Source organism: Scomber scombrus, chromosome 10, assembly GCF_963691925.1.
Source record: "Scomber scombrus chromosome 10, fScoSco1.1, whole genome shotgun sequence".
Lineage (NCBI taxonomy): Eukaryota > Metazoa > Chordata > Actinopteri > Scombriformes > Scombridae > Scomber > Scomber scombrus.
Window position 1 is genome coordinate 23,706,613 of NC_084979.1, and position 18,572 is coordinate 23,725,184.

General features: G+C 37.1%; 1 protein-coding gene across 1 annotated transcript; it reads left to right on the forward strand.

Annotated features, from left to right (window-relative positions):
* The first annotated feature begins 908 nt into the window (after positions 1 to 908).
* Positions 909 to 5,913, forward strand: LOC133987684 (chemokine-like protein TAFA-2). Its single transcript, XM_062427128.1, has 5 exons — positions 909 to 1,023; positions 3,140 to 3,295; positions 3,508 to 3,632; positions 3,920 to 3,924; positions 5,844 to 5,913. The coding sequence occupies exons 1-5, from the start codon at positions 909 to 911 to the stop codon at positions 5,911 to 5,913; spliced, it is 471 nt and encodes a 156-aa protein (XP_062283112.1).
* The last annotated feature ends 12,659 nt before the right edge of the window (positions 5,914 to 18,572 follow it).

Below are 18,572 nucleotides of genomic sequence, written 5' to 3' on the forward strand. Positions count from 1 at the left end.
AGTCTTCACTGTTGAGATAAAAATGCAATATGTATTGTTTATTAAGGCAGCCTGTTATTCATCATAATGATACAGCAAAGCATAGTGTTGAAGTTATGTTGCTCACATGGATAAACTGGCTATTAATTTGAAGAGTGATGCCTGTATCACTACATATCAATGTTCAACTGTAAAACTTTGTTAGAACTAAAAAGAAAAGAAAAAAAGCTGAAAAAGTTGATCTTTTATCATTTTTCAAATCATTTCTTAAGAAAAAAAAGCCAATCCTTTGCTGACTCCAGCTTCTACAATGAGAGGATTTGTTGCTTTTCTCCTTTTTTTTTTTTTTTTTAAATCATTGAAAGGACTGTATTGATTTTGGACTGTTGTTGGCAAAACAAGCAAAAAATCTTGGGCTCTGGGAAATTATGAACATGAATCAATAATGAAAATAATCATTAGTTGCAACCCTAACTTTATATAAGAAAGGTTAAGCGGCAAACTAGTGAATTAAGCCTTGTGGTTTTACTTAATGTCATCTTTGTTTTGAATGAGTTATTGCTGTAATTTGACTTAAAGGTCCACGTCCCAGTTTTTCTGTTGAGTTGTGTGCAATATGACTTGTTTTGGAGGGCGAGTTTAGCTTTGAGACATGTTTACAGCTGAAGGGATAATTTGACTCAGAAATGAGGACCCACTCTTATCTGCCTCCAATTGCCTCTGATCAGGCTTTTATTGACATTTCTATGATTTGCCGTGCTTTGCTTGGTGATGTGAGAGTCATAATTGAGCAAATACATGCAATGATCTTTTGAATCACATATCGGGTGTCAGGAGGCCTCAGGAGAATTTATGGTCACGTGCTTAGGGGAAAACTATTGGCCTGATTCTGGTTAATGTGTGTGATCCTCTTTTTATCTACAGGCAAGATGAAGCTGAACATGTTAGCACAGCCTTTACACTGGGGCCTCCTGCTTCTTTGTATAGTAAGCCTCTGCAGCCCGCTAGTGTCCACTGGCAACCGAAGCTCAAGAGGACAGACAGGTAGGTGTCAGACCCAACCAGACCATTTACACACCCTGAGGGACTCATTATGGCTCCTGACTCCTGGTCATCAGCATGGGTGCCTGGTAGAGAGTTCAGTTTAAGCAACAAGATCCTGAAAATCACTCAGCTTCTTACATTAAACATACATGGAGGAAGTTGATTCTCATGTTTACTCAGAACATTAATATTAAAATGCTGTAAAAAGGTTTGATTGATCATGCACTTCGACTATTGTCACTCAAATGGCTGCATAATATTACTGTACTCCTGTATTATTAGCTGAAAGAGGGGGCACATTTGTTTCATTACGGCAGGAATGGAAGAAGTATTAGGATCCTTTACTGAAGTAAAAGCACCAATGCAAATATGTTTAAGTATTCAGAATTCCACTTCAGTGAGAGTACAGCGAACCAACAGCAAAATTTAAAGTATCAGAAGCAAAAGTGGCTTTACAAAGAAAAAGCCCTCTGTAAGTATTAATATGAATACGATTATTAGATCATTAATACTGATGTATCAATGTATAGGCAGCATTTTAACCACTTATAATCTTTAAATAGTTTGATCCATTGGTTTGCATCTGAGTGGTGAGGCAACCTCAAAGGGTCACAATAAATCTAAAGGGTTGTTAGATCATTAATGGGAGAGGAAAAGAGAAAAGCTCACAATTGTGTTATAAAGATTTATTTTTTCTCTCTCAAATGTTTGCTTTAGATTGTTGTATCTCTTTGAGCCTAACACAGTTATCTAAATGAAAACTTCCAATACATTTGTAAGCCCATAGACTCATAGGCTTGGATGTGGACTTACTTATGTACTGGGCCCCAAATAGACACTAGTATTTTGTGAGGGATTACAAGCCAAAACCACTGACCTAATCCATAACAATGTATGGTATTTGCGACCCTGTCTCCTAAAGATTCTGTTTATGTGGTGCCAGTCAAAAGTTTGGACACACTTTCTCACTGAAGTGAATATATATCACTAATCTGTAGTAATGACAGCAATATTAAACTTGATGTGGTTATTTAGGCACTGACAGCACTTGGTTTGGGTAAGGAAAAGGGGTTTGCTGTGAACATAATCCAGGCAGTGATTATATTTGCCAATATGGTGTAATTGGGAAAACAATTATGTAGCATACAAACAAAATGTCTAGGAGACAGGGTTGTGTATTTCATCAGCTAATTCAATGTTTTTTATATAAAATGCGGATCTGCAAACAAATTAGTAGCTGTTAGATAAATGTAGTGGAGTAAAAAAGTACATCTCAGACTGAAATGTAGTATAAAGTAGCATAAAATGGAAACTTTCAAGTAAAGTACAAGCATCTCTAAATTGTGCTTAAGTACAATACTTGAATAAATATACTCAGTTACTTTCCTCCACTGCATTACAGTTCCTCAACAGCAACCTCCCAACTTGAGATTTGTCTTTGTTTTCAATAATTGCATGTTTCATTGTTGGGGCTCTGCTTTGATTGTAGTCTGATTGAAAAACACAGCTTTAATTATGAATTAACCTCCCAGTCCTGCAGGTGTTGTTGTTCATGCAGCCAGAAAAACACCTCAGTACTCTAAATTAGCAATATGCATGCATGAGTTTTTCCTCTTCATGTTTTCACTTCTGATGTTTCTGTTTATGTTGTTTCAATTAGAAGTTCAATTTATCAGCGTGAATCATCATTAGAGTAAAAAACATCAAAAGTAAAGTGCTTTTATTTCTCCTTCTGTAAAAAGATGCAGAAGCACAAGATGTTTCTGTTTATGCTGTTTACTCTGCACGTTTCTGTTCAAACAAACTCTCAAACATGAAATTCGGTAGCTGAACCTTATCAGTGATAACTGCTTAGATGTTAGGACATTTGAATATTTCTTTCTTTGACTGAGTTGACCATGAGTACTGATGCTTTTCATCCACTTGGTGGTGCTGTAGCTTCAGAAACATCCAAATTAGATCTGACGTACTAATCCATTTATTTATGTTTATAATCTAATAAAGCCATGAAATCGTTACTATGTGACATGCAGCCATCTGTGAGCACTGAAGGCTACTTAAATACAAAACCAGTATGAAAAATAGTCACCTATCCCTTTCAAATCCTCTTCTTCAGGGTCATCACAGGAGAGGACGGGGACTTGTGAAGTGGTTGCTGCCCATCGTTGCTGCAATAAGAACAAGATTGAAGAACGCTCTCAAACAGTCAAGTGCTCCTGCTTCCCAGGACAGGTAGCAGGGACAACAAGGGCTCTGCCCTCTTGTGTTGAAGGTATTATTACTGGGACCTTCTCCTCTGGAAATATTCTGAGATATATATATTATTTGTCAAAGTAGAGTAAGGTCAGTCAGTTTCACTGATACTGGAGGACTGTCAAGGATCAGAGTATGACATCAGATTGAGGTGTTTTTTTCCCAAACAACTCTGTTTTGAAGTCCCTCCATCTAAAAAGTGACCTTCTGCTATGGCATATTTTTCTCCAGCTTCTATTGTGCGTCAGAAGTGGTGGTGTAAAATGGAGCCGTGCCTGGAGGGGGAGGAGTGCCGAGTTCTCCCTGACCTTACTGGCTGGTCATGCATCTCTGGGAACAAAGTAAAGACCACTAAGGTGAGGAGTGGGCCTGCAACAGTCAGTGTAGCACCAATACTCTACAATAGACATAACAAAACAATGCTTCAGTTTAAGGCTTGTTATTTATAGATTCGTAAAAGCAGTCATACGGTAAATTTCCCCCTTTTTTATTGCATTGCTTTTATGCAAACAGGGGCCGACAGACTTGTGAAACTCATCATAAAGCTTTATATAAGTAAGTTGTCTTTGATGGTGAAAGATTCCACAATCAAGCATAATGGAGGCTCCCACTGGCCATATCAACCTTCTCTGCTCTCCACCAGGCACAGTGGGCTCAGAAAACCTAATTCCATAATCTGGTGAATGATGGAGCCATGAGGACAAACATAAAATAAGCTGTAAATTAATACTGAACGCTAAAACCCATGTAATTAAATCTGACGGCCAAAGGGAAGTCAGCTGCATTTAGAAATGCACTTTTACACAAGTTGCCTTTATATTGAACTGTTTTATATGTATGGTTTCTGGGAGGGAAACATTTTACAGTGAAATGGGCAACAAATGAGCACTGGCAACATGTAGCCCATGACCCAGTAATCATATGACCCATCAGATTATACAATAAAATAGAGAATACAAGTTTTTGTCAGTTTTTACATTTGGTTACTGTTGCTATGCCTGTAACGTTAACACTGTGGATTTTCCACTTACAATTTGCAGTAATTTTTCACACATTAATAAACCAAACAGGCTTACTACTTATTGCCATTATAAGGGTTATGTCATCTGAAACTGTTGCTGACAGATTTTGTCAGCTGTAGGGAGCTGTAGCTAATGATATTGCTAATACACCAAGAGGTGGTTAAAAACTGTCTCCAGCTGACTTTGAACGCTGCCAGCTGACTCGTTTTATTTAAAGATTGCTGAAAGAGGGTGTTTAAATATGTACATGATGTCTACATACAGCACATGACATGATGTACTGTACTGAAGTCCTGAGCCAACAGTCAGCATCCTCACCAGCTGATGATCCACGGGGAGCATCGAAATCAAGGAGCAGCAGTGTTTCTGTACTGCAGGATAGAGCTAAATAGCCCCATTATTATGGTACACAATTATAAGTAAATAGGTATTAAACATGTGGGATTCATACTTGAACCAGCAACACAATAATGTATTCTTTCATTTTATTATTTTTAAACAATATGCTTTGCTCTTACAAGAAGAAAGGATTTGAAGAATGATGAGTTTTGCAAACATTGTCTAATGCAAATTCTCCAAAACCAAATACAAAGAAGGACAGAGCTGCTGTTGTTATTCTTAATTTTGATATTGTAGCCTCTTACACGGAACTGATATTTTCAACAGTTAATGCCCCTTGCTTTTTGGAATAACACTTGGTTAGTAATAGGTAGCAAGCCTGGTACGATTGCATTTTATTTTAGAGATAAATATAGTTGAATCCATTCCTTACATGTTTGCTTTTGTGTTTTTTGCTTTGTACAGTCTAAAAAAAACCCAATACCCTCCAAACTCTATGGAGCATTGCTCTCACAGCTTACTACCCACTGCACACCATTTTGTGTGAAATCAAAAGCTTGACAGGTCTGTGCCTAGTTACGGTTGCTAAGCTATGGTTGGTTGCTGTTCAGGTACGGGGTTCAGCAGTCAATAACAATCAATTGAAAATACAACAGAATACGATAAACCTTAACCTTAAATGTTTGAGCTTCACTGTGCAAAATGATGCATGTGCAGAGTTTGACATCAGAGGACTGTTTTCACATCCATCTGCTGAAGAGGGAACATTTTTCAGTGTTCATATAGAGTACTTACACATTATAATTAGTTTGGTGCCAATCATGAGCCAGTATGCATCGTACACTTTCTGAGTGTGATGCGGAAACTCAAAGCCTCCAGTGCACGTACACTAAGAATTTACTTTACAGTGAAGTAGGAGACATCTTGTTTCCAGCAGTTAAACTTTTGAAATGGAAAAATATTTGCATATTCATAGATTCTGGATTTTTTAATGAGAGAGAAGAAGATTTTAATGGGTTTAACAAGATATGTGCAAATGTGTGTGGGGGAAAAAAATCAAACATTATCATTCAAAGTAGAGTATTTTATATACATTTTAAAATATGTTTGGAGGGGATCTTTAATTCATTGTGATAGACATGAACAATGCCAGATTTGTGAAATTTTGCAATTGGATTACTTTGCACATTTTGTTCTTGTTTTTAGGTGGCGCGGTAGCAAGACGGAGGCTCCATCTAATCAGGACATGCCCGCCTGGCCTTTAGCGGTCACTTGACACTGGACTTTGAGGACAATGAATGCCTAGTCAGATAGAGCTAAGAACAATATAGATTTAATTAGATATCTCTTGGCTGAGCCTTAAATTGCAGGAACTCATTATTTTAATTTCCTTTTTCTTGAACTATTTTGGTTGGGGATAATCCCGTGGAGTGGACAATCTATTAACAATTGACTCAAGATAAAACGATGCAGCACCCTTTTACAATCCAAACATGCAGCCCCTGCGAAAGACTCTATCATTGTTCCAGTGCTTGATATGCCAGGCACATTGTGATGCACTCAATCAAAGGTTGGATGGGCCTGCTGGCAGACACTTAAAAGAGATTTTGTGGATTTTCAGCAGGCAGAATGTGAATCCAGTCAGTGGCTTGTGACTCTCTGCCGATCAAAGCAGAAGACCACAAATACTGAGAAATTTATGGTTATGTAGTATTTGTAGACAATGCTTTCCTACAGAGTTATGTAAGTTCTGTAAAGAGGTCAGATCCCTTTGGACTAGTCTTTACCACAAAGAGGTACTCTCACAAACACACCTGCACGCACACACACACACACACACACACACACACACACACACACACACACACACACACACACAGAAAGACTGCTTTTAAACTGGTTGGACAGTCCACCACCTGCAAGGCTGTGATGGCATGCACACAAGCATGAAGCTCTGATGCAAAACAAGGACTGTTTGAAATGCTAATCATGGGGAGAAAGGGGAGAGAAGAGAGGAGAGGAGCTTCTTCACTGCTGACAGTATTTACATCATGCTTTTGTTTGTCTCTCTAAACTGGATGCTCTTGTGGAGGGGGACTCCTGTTATAATAATGATGGGAAACATTCGAGATTCTTTGCCTTGAAGCGAATCGTAGCCACTAACAGAACTGAATGTTTACCGTTATTACCACTTCATCAGCTGTCTTCTTCGTATGAATATTTCTTCCAGACCCACCCTGATTGCCTGTCTTTTATCTCTTGAGTTCAGCCAGACATTTTGCATTTTACCGTTGCAATGAGGAGACATTTCATAACAACACAAATACAGTGGCTGCAAATCATCCCATCTGAGGCATCAGACTTGTGTGAAAGCCACATGCTGTGATAGTTGAAAGCAGCTGAATTCTAAGCAGTTTTCTCAACATTTACTTAACGCAATTAAGCATTATGAATGTTTTGGTAGTGACAAGATTCTTCACTGAGCTGTCGGGTGGACCAAGGCAATTTATGCATGGTTTTGCTTTGTCAACATTAAAATTCCAATTATTATTTAATGTTAGCACTGCTGTGAATGTAGTCAAAACGATAAGACCGTGTAATTTTAATATTGAAATAATTATATTCTAATGTGCTGGATATTTTATAAACCCCTCCCCTAAATCAATGATATCTTTGAGTTTTTGAGGTTAAAGTAATATGCCTTTTGTGAAGACTTCTATTATAGATTCACTGAAGATGATTCTTTGCTTTATAAACCATGTGTCATCTTGTATCTACTGTTATAGCAACCCTGTCACTGAGAAATTACATTAACATACAACTAAATTGCAACAGGAAATACATTTTGCTAGAATCAAAACACTGGCTAAATTATATTTTCTCTCAACATAATGAGGGGGAAAAAAGATAATTAAAGTATTTGGAAAGTTGCAAAAATATTAATAGTGAACCAAAATATCTGATCTTGCAATATAATATCTGCAAGTACTAACTAAAGTAATATTACACTTTTTACATAGTGTCTTGGTCTCATTTAGTTAAATCACAACATGTTTATTAAACGGTACTTCATTCATTTGTTGCCTGTGATGATAACCCAGGCAGCGATAACATTTGACAAAACAACTTGATTTGGAAAACAATTCGGTCATAATTTCTAGATGACAGGCTTGTTTATAGTTCCATCATAAGCTGGTAATGCAGCTGACCACAGTATTATAAAAATGATGAAGGATCAGTCAGATTGTGTAGAATGATGGTTCTTTCAACAATAATGTTTACATAGGACCTTGGCTGTATTCAGCTTGACGGCTGATTTTAAAATGTCTTTACAAAAGGGTGAAAACAATAATAGGAAATCCTTAGAAAATATTACAATTCACTCCAACAAGGCCACAAACTAAGGCTTCAAAAATGTCATTTAACTTGAATCAACACCTTTCAGTCTCAAAATTATTAAACAATATAAGTTTGACAAAAGTAGCACACATCGTACAGCTGTTCTGTTGTATTTCAACCATTTTTCAAGCAAAACATGCCAAATATAATCTCAACTGTGAGGATTTGCTGCTTCTCTTTGTCTTATCTGATAGTAAATTCAATATCTTTAAATTGGAGTATTGGATGTACATAACATGCAATCTGAAGCACCTTGAGCTTTAGGAAACTGCAATGGGCATTTTTCACAACTTTCTGACAATCAGTTAGCTTATTAATCAGTTTTATTTTGTCCAGTTTCAATTTTGTCAATTTGAATGCAGGCATAATCTTGGTAATGGTGTGTACCAACTCTGGGAATAAACTAACGAATATTTGAGGTTTTTTTAACATCTCCAGGCAAATAGATTTAGATGTGTATATTGTTTTAGATGTTTTTCATTCAGATTTAACATATCATTGCAGGTTAAACTCAGGAACTGATACGGATTCTCTAGAAGTCCAATTGTAGTCTCATCACCTAAATTTACTCACTGAACTATTCCCCATCTTGTATGTATGTATTCATTTATTATAAAGAAATGCTAAGCTCATAGATGTTAAAAGTCCCACGATTTCTTGACTGTTCGTAAAAACCTGAATAAACGTGGACAAGAAAGCTTTGGAAAGATCAGGAACTCATCGAGCGACATTTTCTCACTGACTCTAGCAAAGCTGCAAAAAGATGAATCCACTGGGAATGAGCAGAATAAGTAGATGTGTGACTTTCATTTTATTACCATACTTACTTTCTATTTTTATGTTTATTTTTTTTACAAAAATATTGACATTTAAATCTTTATTTAAAAAGGATGCTCTGTATACACTGTAAATAAAATCCTGTCATGGTTGTAAAATATTGTCTGTTACATAATGTCCTGTCTCTTTTATAGCCACATTTTGTCATATTTTTTCAAAATTTCAACAAGAACTAACTTTTTGGAATAAGACTTGGCAAAGTAAGGCAAAATCCTTTATACTCCAGTGGGGTTTATGTCAACGATGACAGCCCATATCCTAACATTTGCGCCTATATTCCTAAAATACCAGCAGCCCTCACAGATTTCTTTTTCTAGCTCATTTTCAAAGGAGCTGGTGTGACATTCATTAGGTGACTTTCAGAGGTGTCTTAGATAAACTCTGTGATTCACCCTCATGCAGGTTCTTACAAAAGTTTAAGAAATCTGTACGGTAATGCTTGATTACCTTTTATCTGAAAAATAACCTTAAAGCCAGTCAAAACAGCTTTATCGCTCCGCTTCTGTACAAATTGAGCAGAAACCCTCCTGAGTACCTGTCATAATGCGTGGCTTTGAACACAAAAATCATGTCATGAATTCAAAATGAAAGCAGCCAATACAGGGTAATTAAGGTGGGAGTTATAGGATCCTCGCTGTTTGCTGGAACTTGTTGCATGCAAGAAAATGCTTCAAGCCAAAATAACAACACAACAGGAGATTAAATAAATGTATAATTTTCATCACGTCATTGACAAAAATGAGACAGAAATAACCTATATGTAGAGATATCATTCAAAGGGAAGGAACATCTGAGCAATTCCTTAGACTAGAGTCTCATAAGTCAAACCAGAATCAGAAATAGCACATTTCTGGCAGCTTATTTGATATCAGTTTCCAGGTAATATGTGGTAGGGAACCTTCCCTCTCTTGTGACTGTCTGTTGGGGACAGTAGTTCATGTTCACTAATAGAAAAGAAACTGTCCTGGGGCACATGAAAAACATAATGGAACTGCTGTTCTATTCCCATTTAACAACTTTTTCCTCATCTAGAGTTGACACTGGTAATAAAAATTGTAAACACAATTCTCTCTCTCTCTCTGTCTCTCTCTCTCTGCATATGTGTGCGTGTCTGGAGTGAATTAGCCTTCTTTTACTGCAGGCAACTACAGTATATAGGCGACTCAGAGAAATAGATTGTAGTTTTGTCATGGCTCAGAGGTTGCATCTATTTGCTTTGTCATTATGCACACATAGAAACAGAGATTACATTTTCTGCTTAATTAAAAGAGAGAGCTGAACAATTACACTTTAATGAACAAACATTAATTGGACAATATTAATGTTATCAGCTGTGTATGATGTATTCATATGCATTCATGCCTCATGGTAGCATGTCAAAGTAATGAAACAGACACTGTTATTCACCCATACCAGGAGCAGAGGCTTACATTGTCAATATTGATGCACTCACAATCACTTTGTATCTAACCTATGTGCAAATTTGATACATTCATTCTTTAAAAGGTTTTCTTTTGTTACTAAAAACAAGTCTAATGGGTCTCATTTTGTCATTGCCTTCCTCACCAAGCAAGTGATAATAAGGTTTCATGTAACAGGTTTCTATGTTAATCATTTCCTTTTTTTATCATAAAGGTGAAAACTTGAGAAAATAATTCATTTTTAATAGTTTCATAAAAAAATAAAACTAAATGGTGTAAGAAGACTTCTGCAGTCTGCCTCAGAAAAGACAAGCTAAATTCACTCCTTCCCCTTCAGAAATCTAACTCTGAACAATTTATTTAATATAGGGTCATAAAGTTTCCCAAAAACATAACAAATAAATAAATAACATAAAAAACAATGCTAAAAGGTTTTTGAATAAATATTTAAAGAAACAATTCAATATTTTAGAAAACACGCTCTTGCTCAGGGTTACATGAGAAGATCGATATCACTCTCATGTCTTTACGTTAAATATGTAGCCGGAGTCAGGAGATTGTTAGCCTAGTTTAGGATAACGACTGGAAAGGCTCCAAAGGTTAAAGAATTCAGCTTATCAGCACCCCTAAAACTCATTAATTAACATGTAAAATCTTGTTTGTTGTGATTACTTTGTGCAAACACTAAAAACGACATGTTGTGGTTTTATTGACAGGGTTAGGTGAAGTCACACACAAAAAATACACAATATAAAAAAGAGTAAACAACACCAAAAAACATTGTTATCCGATCGTTCAAACCACTTGCCGAAGTGGTCTGCAAAGCATTTGACCATATATCATTTGTAGTCTGAACGCTAGTGCATCCAAATATGTCATCAGTGCAAGATGTGCAGTTGTTTTGGTAGAAGTGTGCCAGCAGTTGGCAAAATAGAGATGAGCCCAGATGTATGTATTTGAACACATACATTTTGGACACAAGTAGTCAGCTCAGGATGCATTATAAAGACAGGTGTTGACGGCAATGTGTCTCAGCTGTCCACTTGTGACCGCACTACCCGAGACTTTATTTTAGTTACTCAGCCATTAGCTCCATCAAAGTTGCCCACACCATATGTTGAATATTTTGTATTTAACACATGTAGATAAAGACAATGAGACGTTTGTGCCTTAACAAGCACACAGGACACAGTTCAGAAGGATAGGATAGGTTAGTGTAGCTTCAGTGACTGCACACAGCACACCAGTGGTCCTAACCTCAGCTGTACGATTGACACAGCCTCCAATTCTGAACTAAACAGGCGTTAAATGACTGCGAATGTAGGTGTACCCAAGACTAACATTAGCAAGCCAGCTATAGGAACAAACAACATGTGAATAAGACCGCTTTGCAAATACCACATGCAGTCTGCAATCTGAACACAGAGACGCACACTGATATCAACCCTCCATTAATCCCAGTACGACAGCGAGCACACCTAGTGTAACCAGGATCAGTAACCGTAATGTATTTACTGAATTTCAAATATTAATCCCTAATACAACATAATCACAATACACTGTAATGTGAAGCCAGGGAAACTATTTTCCTCTGTTTTCAGTCTTTATGCTAAGTTAACCATCTCCTGGCTCCAGCTGCATTATAAACAGACAGCACAACATAAAAGTGGTAGAAATCTTCTCATCTAACTTTCAGCAAGTGAGTTAATAAGCATACCAGTTTTTTCCAAAATGTCAAAGTATTCCTTTAAAGTAAGAACAAAGTCGAGCACTTTTTTATTTTTTTCTCAGATGGATGAACCTTGACCTTCACACCACTCAAATCATCTTTCATTAACATCTCAAAGAGTATCTCAAAGACTTTTGATTATATTTACGCCTACATTTAAAACTTTTTGCATTTTTTAATAAGCCTGTATGTGTTCTCTCTTGTAATGTAAACTCATTCTTCCTTTGCAGAGTGTGTCCAATATTTTAGGGACAAACAAGGACAAAAGTGTAAATGTGGGACTTGAACCTCGTCTTCTGAACTTTCCAAGTATGATGTGCCCTCTCAAAAATTCTCTGCAGTGCGGATCATGTGTTCATGTCTTCAACCTTCAGATTAGGACAGCCTAATTTCCTAAACTATTTTTAAAGTGTCTTGTATGGGTAATTGTGATTTACTGTCACTGTCCATTAAAGTCAAACGTGAGGTTGAGGCCAGAGTGGCGAGGAAGAAAATAACCTACAGCAAGACACCACAGTTAGGGAGAATGATTGGACACGAGTCGGCCGCTGCTCATTTCACGTCCTTCATTTCGACAGATGACGCCCACATTGTGTCACTGTCTGTCATGAAACAAACAAATAAACCTCAGATTGAAGTATATGACAACAGTTTCCTGACAATGAACACACATACTAGTCCTTCCACTACCTTCTAAATTCACAAACTTTTTGTATTTTCAAGACTGAGACATTTGCAACCAAACTGCCAGTCTGGTCAACATTATTAGTATTCATTAGAAGCACCACTAACTTATGTTTAGTTTTTTCTTTTCTTTTTTTCTTAGAGCCAAGATTTTCAGGCTGCAATTCAAATATACCAATAATAAAAGCACACAGCCCTATTTGCTCAGCCTGGAGGCACTTACATGTCATGGTAAGTCTATTCACCTTCTCCACAAAGCAGTGCTATTATGCCAAACCTATTTTTGCATACCTGTAGTTATTGTGTGCTATATGCTGTGTTGTTCACAATAGCTTGACAAAGGGGGAGCAGGCAAGGGGAGCTCATCTTTAATTCAAGGCAGGATTTCTCACACAGAGATAAATCCCCTTCCCACTTATATGAAAAACAAGCCTCCAAGTATTCATCTCTCTATTCAGCAATTATTTAGCCTACCAGTATCCTCTGCAATTTTGGAGGGATTCAATTTTATGTTTCTGTTAGGTATTTAGCTGATACTCTTACCCAGAGCGACACTGTGCTGCTCAAACTGATCCTCTTTCACAACACCAGTGTTCCAGCCCACAACATATGGCCGAAACACAACGTGTCACGTTCATTTTCAAACAATTATGTCAGATTTGCAGCAGGTCACATATGATTCAAATTACCACACCTGGAAACTAAACATTTTGTTGTGTTTTGTCTTCGTGGTGCTTTGTGATTCTATTATAAAACCATTTTTAGCCTTCTGATTTAATTTACTCCCTCACATTTGCCAGCTTGAATATCTGCAAAAGATGTCACGACAAACCGTCATCTGAGTGCCTCGACATGGGTCTGACAAAACATGATAGAAGCCAGTGCAACAGACAGGGTGTCATGTCATTGTAAAGTGTCCCAGTAAATCTGTCTACATTTGCTTTGTGTGATCAAGTTGTTATTCCTTTGTGAGGACCTAACGGCATGAAAGGCCTGGTGTTCTCTGCATGAATCATTTAGATGAAAGCCTGAAGAGGAGGGGGAAAGGAGCATGAGGCACCTGATGTCAACTTTAATTAGAATCCAGTTTGGGCCGCACTACCTTGACTCTGAAATCCCAGAATCCTGCAGGTGCAGTGGAGACAGTTCTCCGTTATAGGATGTGATTTGACTGAATAATTTTTGCAATTGCTTGATGCCAGAAAAAAACAATGGCGATGAGGAATTAATATACTTATTTACACTGACTGCATGTGTACAGACCTAGCAGTTTCTTGTACAGATATCTGGTTTAGATCAAGGGTTCACAGTTTGCCAGCCGTGCCGTTTATTTTACTAATAAAAAGGCATCTTGAGCATTGATCTTCACTCAAGCAGATAATAATCAGTGGGTGTGGATTTAATCTTGATAGGAGTTATTTCACACTTAACACACCTTATCATCATACCCTGTTGCTTTAAGTTGCGCCTTGATATTCATGGAAACAGCCCCGACTTCCAAGTGCAGAGACTGAAGCATGACTAGACTGTCTGAGTATTTTGAATGAAATGTGTCTTCAGAAAAAAAACCCATGGGAGCCTCAATTCCCAGGACGTCCCTGTGCGTCATAAAAAGAAGTCAGGGCACATCACCATCACTTGTGTCTTATTTCTCACAGTTCTGCAGCTTGATGTGAGACATCAGAGCCTACAGCAGCGGTCCAGAGAGCCACTCTGAAGACTGAAAATGGGATTCTGCTTGCTGCCATCTTGCACACATTATGCCCATTTAGCAATCCCATGTCAGACAGGGAAAATTATTTCAAATACAAGTTCAAAATTGTGATGGCAATTTAAAAAAAAAACAAGACCTAAACAGCATTTTCATGTATTCATACAGACATATGTAGCAGTCACTGCTGCCGCAGACAAATGTTGTAATTTTGGTACAATGGATGATGGACAGTGTGCTATAATTTGACATCTGTGTTTATGCTGCACAATCCACAAAGCAGATGGAGCCAACAGACAACACATGCAAAACAGAGACAGCACAGAAAGTCTGAATACATTCTGATATCTGTTATTTGCAACAAGTCCTCCAAATTAAACGACCACATAGGTCGATTGTACCTCTGCTCCAACAACCCAATAGAGTATTTCAGAATGACAAATAAAATGCCGCTTTCTGAAACTGTTACAAATCACTGTTTAAAAATAATTATGTTTTAAGGTGTGACAGTGCTGTGGTTGAAGTCTGGTTAGGGTTAAGACAAACATGGTTACTTCCTTGAGGTTAGTAAACCTTCATCATCAGAGCAACAGTACACACTATAAAGATAGCATAATATTGTTGTTATGTTTTCTTTTTTTTAAATGTCTTGACTCGTGGTTGTAAACATGAGATTCACAGTTGGAAACGGAAAGCCAACAGTGGTCTCCTGCAGCTAGTTCCATTTTTTGCCATCTACCACAACCATGGATATATGAAGAGAACAAGATATAACGGACCCCCGTTCATTCCTATGAAAGTTGGAAAGTTGGTTTGGTGCCAAAAAGCCACATCTCACTGTAAAGGAATTATCCAGATGAAAACATACTGTGCATGCTCTAAGGCCACATGCATCATGCTCAATACAGACTTCTGCCGGTTGAGATAGCTAACTTCTGGTTTAGCCTTCCAGCTAACTTAAATGGGGATAAAACAATTCAGTCATGTCAGTGTCAGACTGAATAGATCAAATTCTGATAATTTTGTGGGGGCTTTGATGCTAAAAAAATGATCCACTGATTTACAGATGTCTCTTTTACAATGTTAGTCTATGGGAGAAAGTGTTTTTGGGCCAGTGTGCATCATGTGACATTGTATTTTAAACAGTTTCATTGCTATGTCAAATTGGCTTTAATGCCCAGTGCTGTTTCTGTATCCAGTTCTCTTTATGACCCCAACCTGCCTCCTCCTAATGAGGAAGTCACCTTGTATTGATCATTATTGTCATCTGAACTGCATCACTAATTACTACAGTCATTAGATGTACTATAGGTCAGATGAACTATAGATATACTATAGGTCGTTTTTGGCGGCTGAATTTCTGACCTATTGTGTTGTTTTTCTTGGGACAACAGGCTCGTTATTTAACCATTGATCGTTAATGTCCTTCTACTAATAGCAGTTAAATATGATTGTCTCTCCTCATCTATGTTCTTAATTGAATCCAATTTACACTCCATATGTTAATGAATGGGACTGAAAACAGCTTGAAGTAACTAGTCAAAATAGGCATAAGTTCTGAGGTTGACTTTAGCTGCTCTGCAAATTAGCTCATTAGTCCCTTTCAAACATGCACCTCTTTACATGTGATGGCAATTTTCCATGTTGGTCTTGTTTATGAATAAGCAACACTCATACATAACAGTCACAACAGTAATCTTACCAGCATTACAAACATTTCTGTAACATTTAAAAAATGACACGTGTTAACTTAATGCCATAAAACACATAGAGATCCAATCACTGTAAGAAGTGGGTGAGGAAAGTATCATCTGCTGTGCTTGAAAAAAATAAAATCAGTTCAATAAACTTTGAAATGAAACACTTTCTTCTCTCGTCAGATTAATCAATAAAAATAATTGTCCATTTGGTTGCGGGGCAAAAGAGGTTATTAAAAACTCTTGTACAACCACAGTAATAATCAGACCAGCTGTCTCCCTCCTCATATTGTCCACTTGCCTTCATGATAACTGAATAGATGGGTGAATAAATGTTCAGCAGACACTGATAATACAGCATATGAGCAGCATGTGAGCCTAATACCTAATAAATAACAAAACTGATGAGAACATTTCACTAGATATCCACTAGAAGACAAGAGGCGAGTGTCCCTCACACTCAAGTTGGTCATTAATTAAGATGTCAATAAAAAGATTTTTATTCAGATTTAAAGGCCCCCGTTTTCTCAATCAACTTCATCATCATGGTGCTACATGAGCACACAATTTCATTCCAAATTAGAGTGGAAATGGCTTATAGTGGTCACAGTTACAGTGATCAACCGCTTATATAGATCAAAATGCTTGGGACAGAATCATTACTATACAAATGCTGTTGAAATAATTTGCTTATAGAAATCAAGCTTGTTTACGACTGGTTACCTGAGGCTGGTGGTGGATGCACATTGAAGTCGTGATGGGAAAAGAAAGTCATTTTATTTCAATGAAAAACTTAGTCTCCTTGAAGCTTATGAAAAACTGCCAAAAATGAGCCAACGAAATGCAGCAGCAACACAGATGTTTGAAACAGCTGTATTGTATTTTGAAAGAGCCAATACAATTCAGTAAATTGTGAAGCTGTCCATTGAATTACTTTATATTCATGTCATTAACACACAAATGTCAATTAGATGGTAATCTGCATGAGAAATAAAGAAAAAGAAAAAAATGGTAATAATAATCGTCCACTTATTGTGATCAACTTGAACTGGACAGACGCAATCACTATAAGCGGTTTCCACTGTATTGATTATTTCTCATGTGGGATTTCAATCTGTGCTGTTACATACTTCCATACACCAATCACAATTTAGCAACATTTAAATCAAAATCTGATGCCAGATGTGAGGTTATGTTTCATGGATGAATTAAGAGAGCTAGTTATGATGCTGCCTTTACTGCCAGTTTTTTCCCAGCGGTCACTCATAGCATTGCCATGAAAAAAATACACGGTGTGGACACACATGAAAGCCCTGGGATTTATCCTCATCAAGGAAGGATTACAGCAATAATTACTGTTTCCATTCTGAATTATTTTTGTTTTTTGGTATTATGAAAGTTATCTTAATAAAATTTTTCCTGAACTTCAAAAAGTGACTTTAAATTTCAAGACGTCATCACGATGTACAGTCATGGACCAAGCAGTCCAAAAACACTACCATGCATATTTACCAGACGGACAATTTTCATTTTGAGTCCAGTATCCATTTCCAGTAATAACAGTAATACATCCATTGTTTGCCAGCCACTGTCAATCAAATCTGATCAAACCACACCCAAACAGTCCTGATTAAGCACAATTGCCTAGTCTTACATTTTTAATGAATAATACCCAAGGGTGTTTTTGTCCCCAGACTTCATGTTTGGTTTTTTTGTTGTTGTTTTATTTCCTCATGAATATTTATTTGTTATTGAGAAATACTTAAAACATGATACCAAGTTTTCAGGGACTTTAAAATCCATCAGTGATGCTGCAGCCCAGGAGAAAAACAGACAATTTCATAAAACTTTCGATTTACCACTTTTAACAGAAAGTGACACAGCTCTGTCTCATGCGCAAGGTGCCAAATATCCTGTTATCATATGGTTCTTTCTGTAGATGTCTTGTCACGTCTGAGTTAAGTAACATTTACATAAAAGTCACATGTCTGAATGACATAATTTCATCACTTTATTAGCTTGGTGAAGACAGAAAATGTTGTATCTAAAAGGGTCTATTGAGAGCCAAAGTGTCACACCACCTCCTGGTTAGTTTCTGTGCTTTTGTTCGGTACTTGGTCACTAAAAAAGACAAAACATGATACTGTGTTTGGGGTTTTGAACGTACTCCTAGAGACACATTAGAGCTGTAGTTGTTGAATGCTACAAAATAAATCACTATTTAATATTTGTTAAAATGACAAGTTGAATAAATTTCATTATTGGGTTCAATTGTAGACACCCAGTATTATATCATATCAGAGGACAAATTTTGTATACGCAAAATAAATTCATATTCACATTTCATAAAAGTGGGAAATGGCACATTTGGATGAACAGACAAGTGTTGCTTTCAAACAAAGCTGAATATAAGTGGACAGTGGAAAGAATGAAACAAGTGGAAGGTCCAGGAAAAAC

Coding starts and splice junctions, on each gene's coding strand:
- LOC133987684 (XM_062427128.1), top strand. CDS start 909: ATGAAGCTGAACATGTTAGCACAGCCTTTACACTGGGGCCTCCTGCTT. Junction 1,024..3,139: donor AAGCTCAAGAGGACAGACAG/GTAGGTGTCAGA, acceptor CCTCTTCTTCAG/GGTCATCACAGGAGAGGACG. Junction 3,296..3,507: donor TCTGCCCTCTTGTGTTGAAG/GTATTATTACTG, acceptor ATTTTTCTCCAG/CTTCTATTGTGCGTCAGAAG.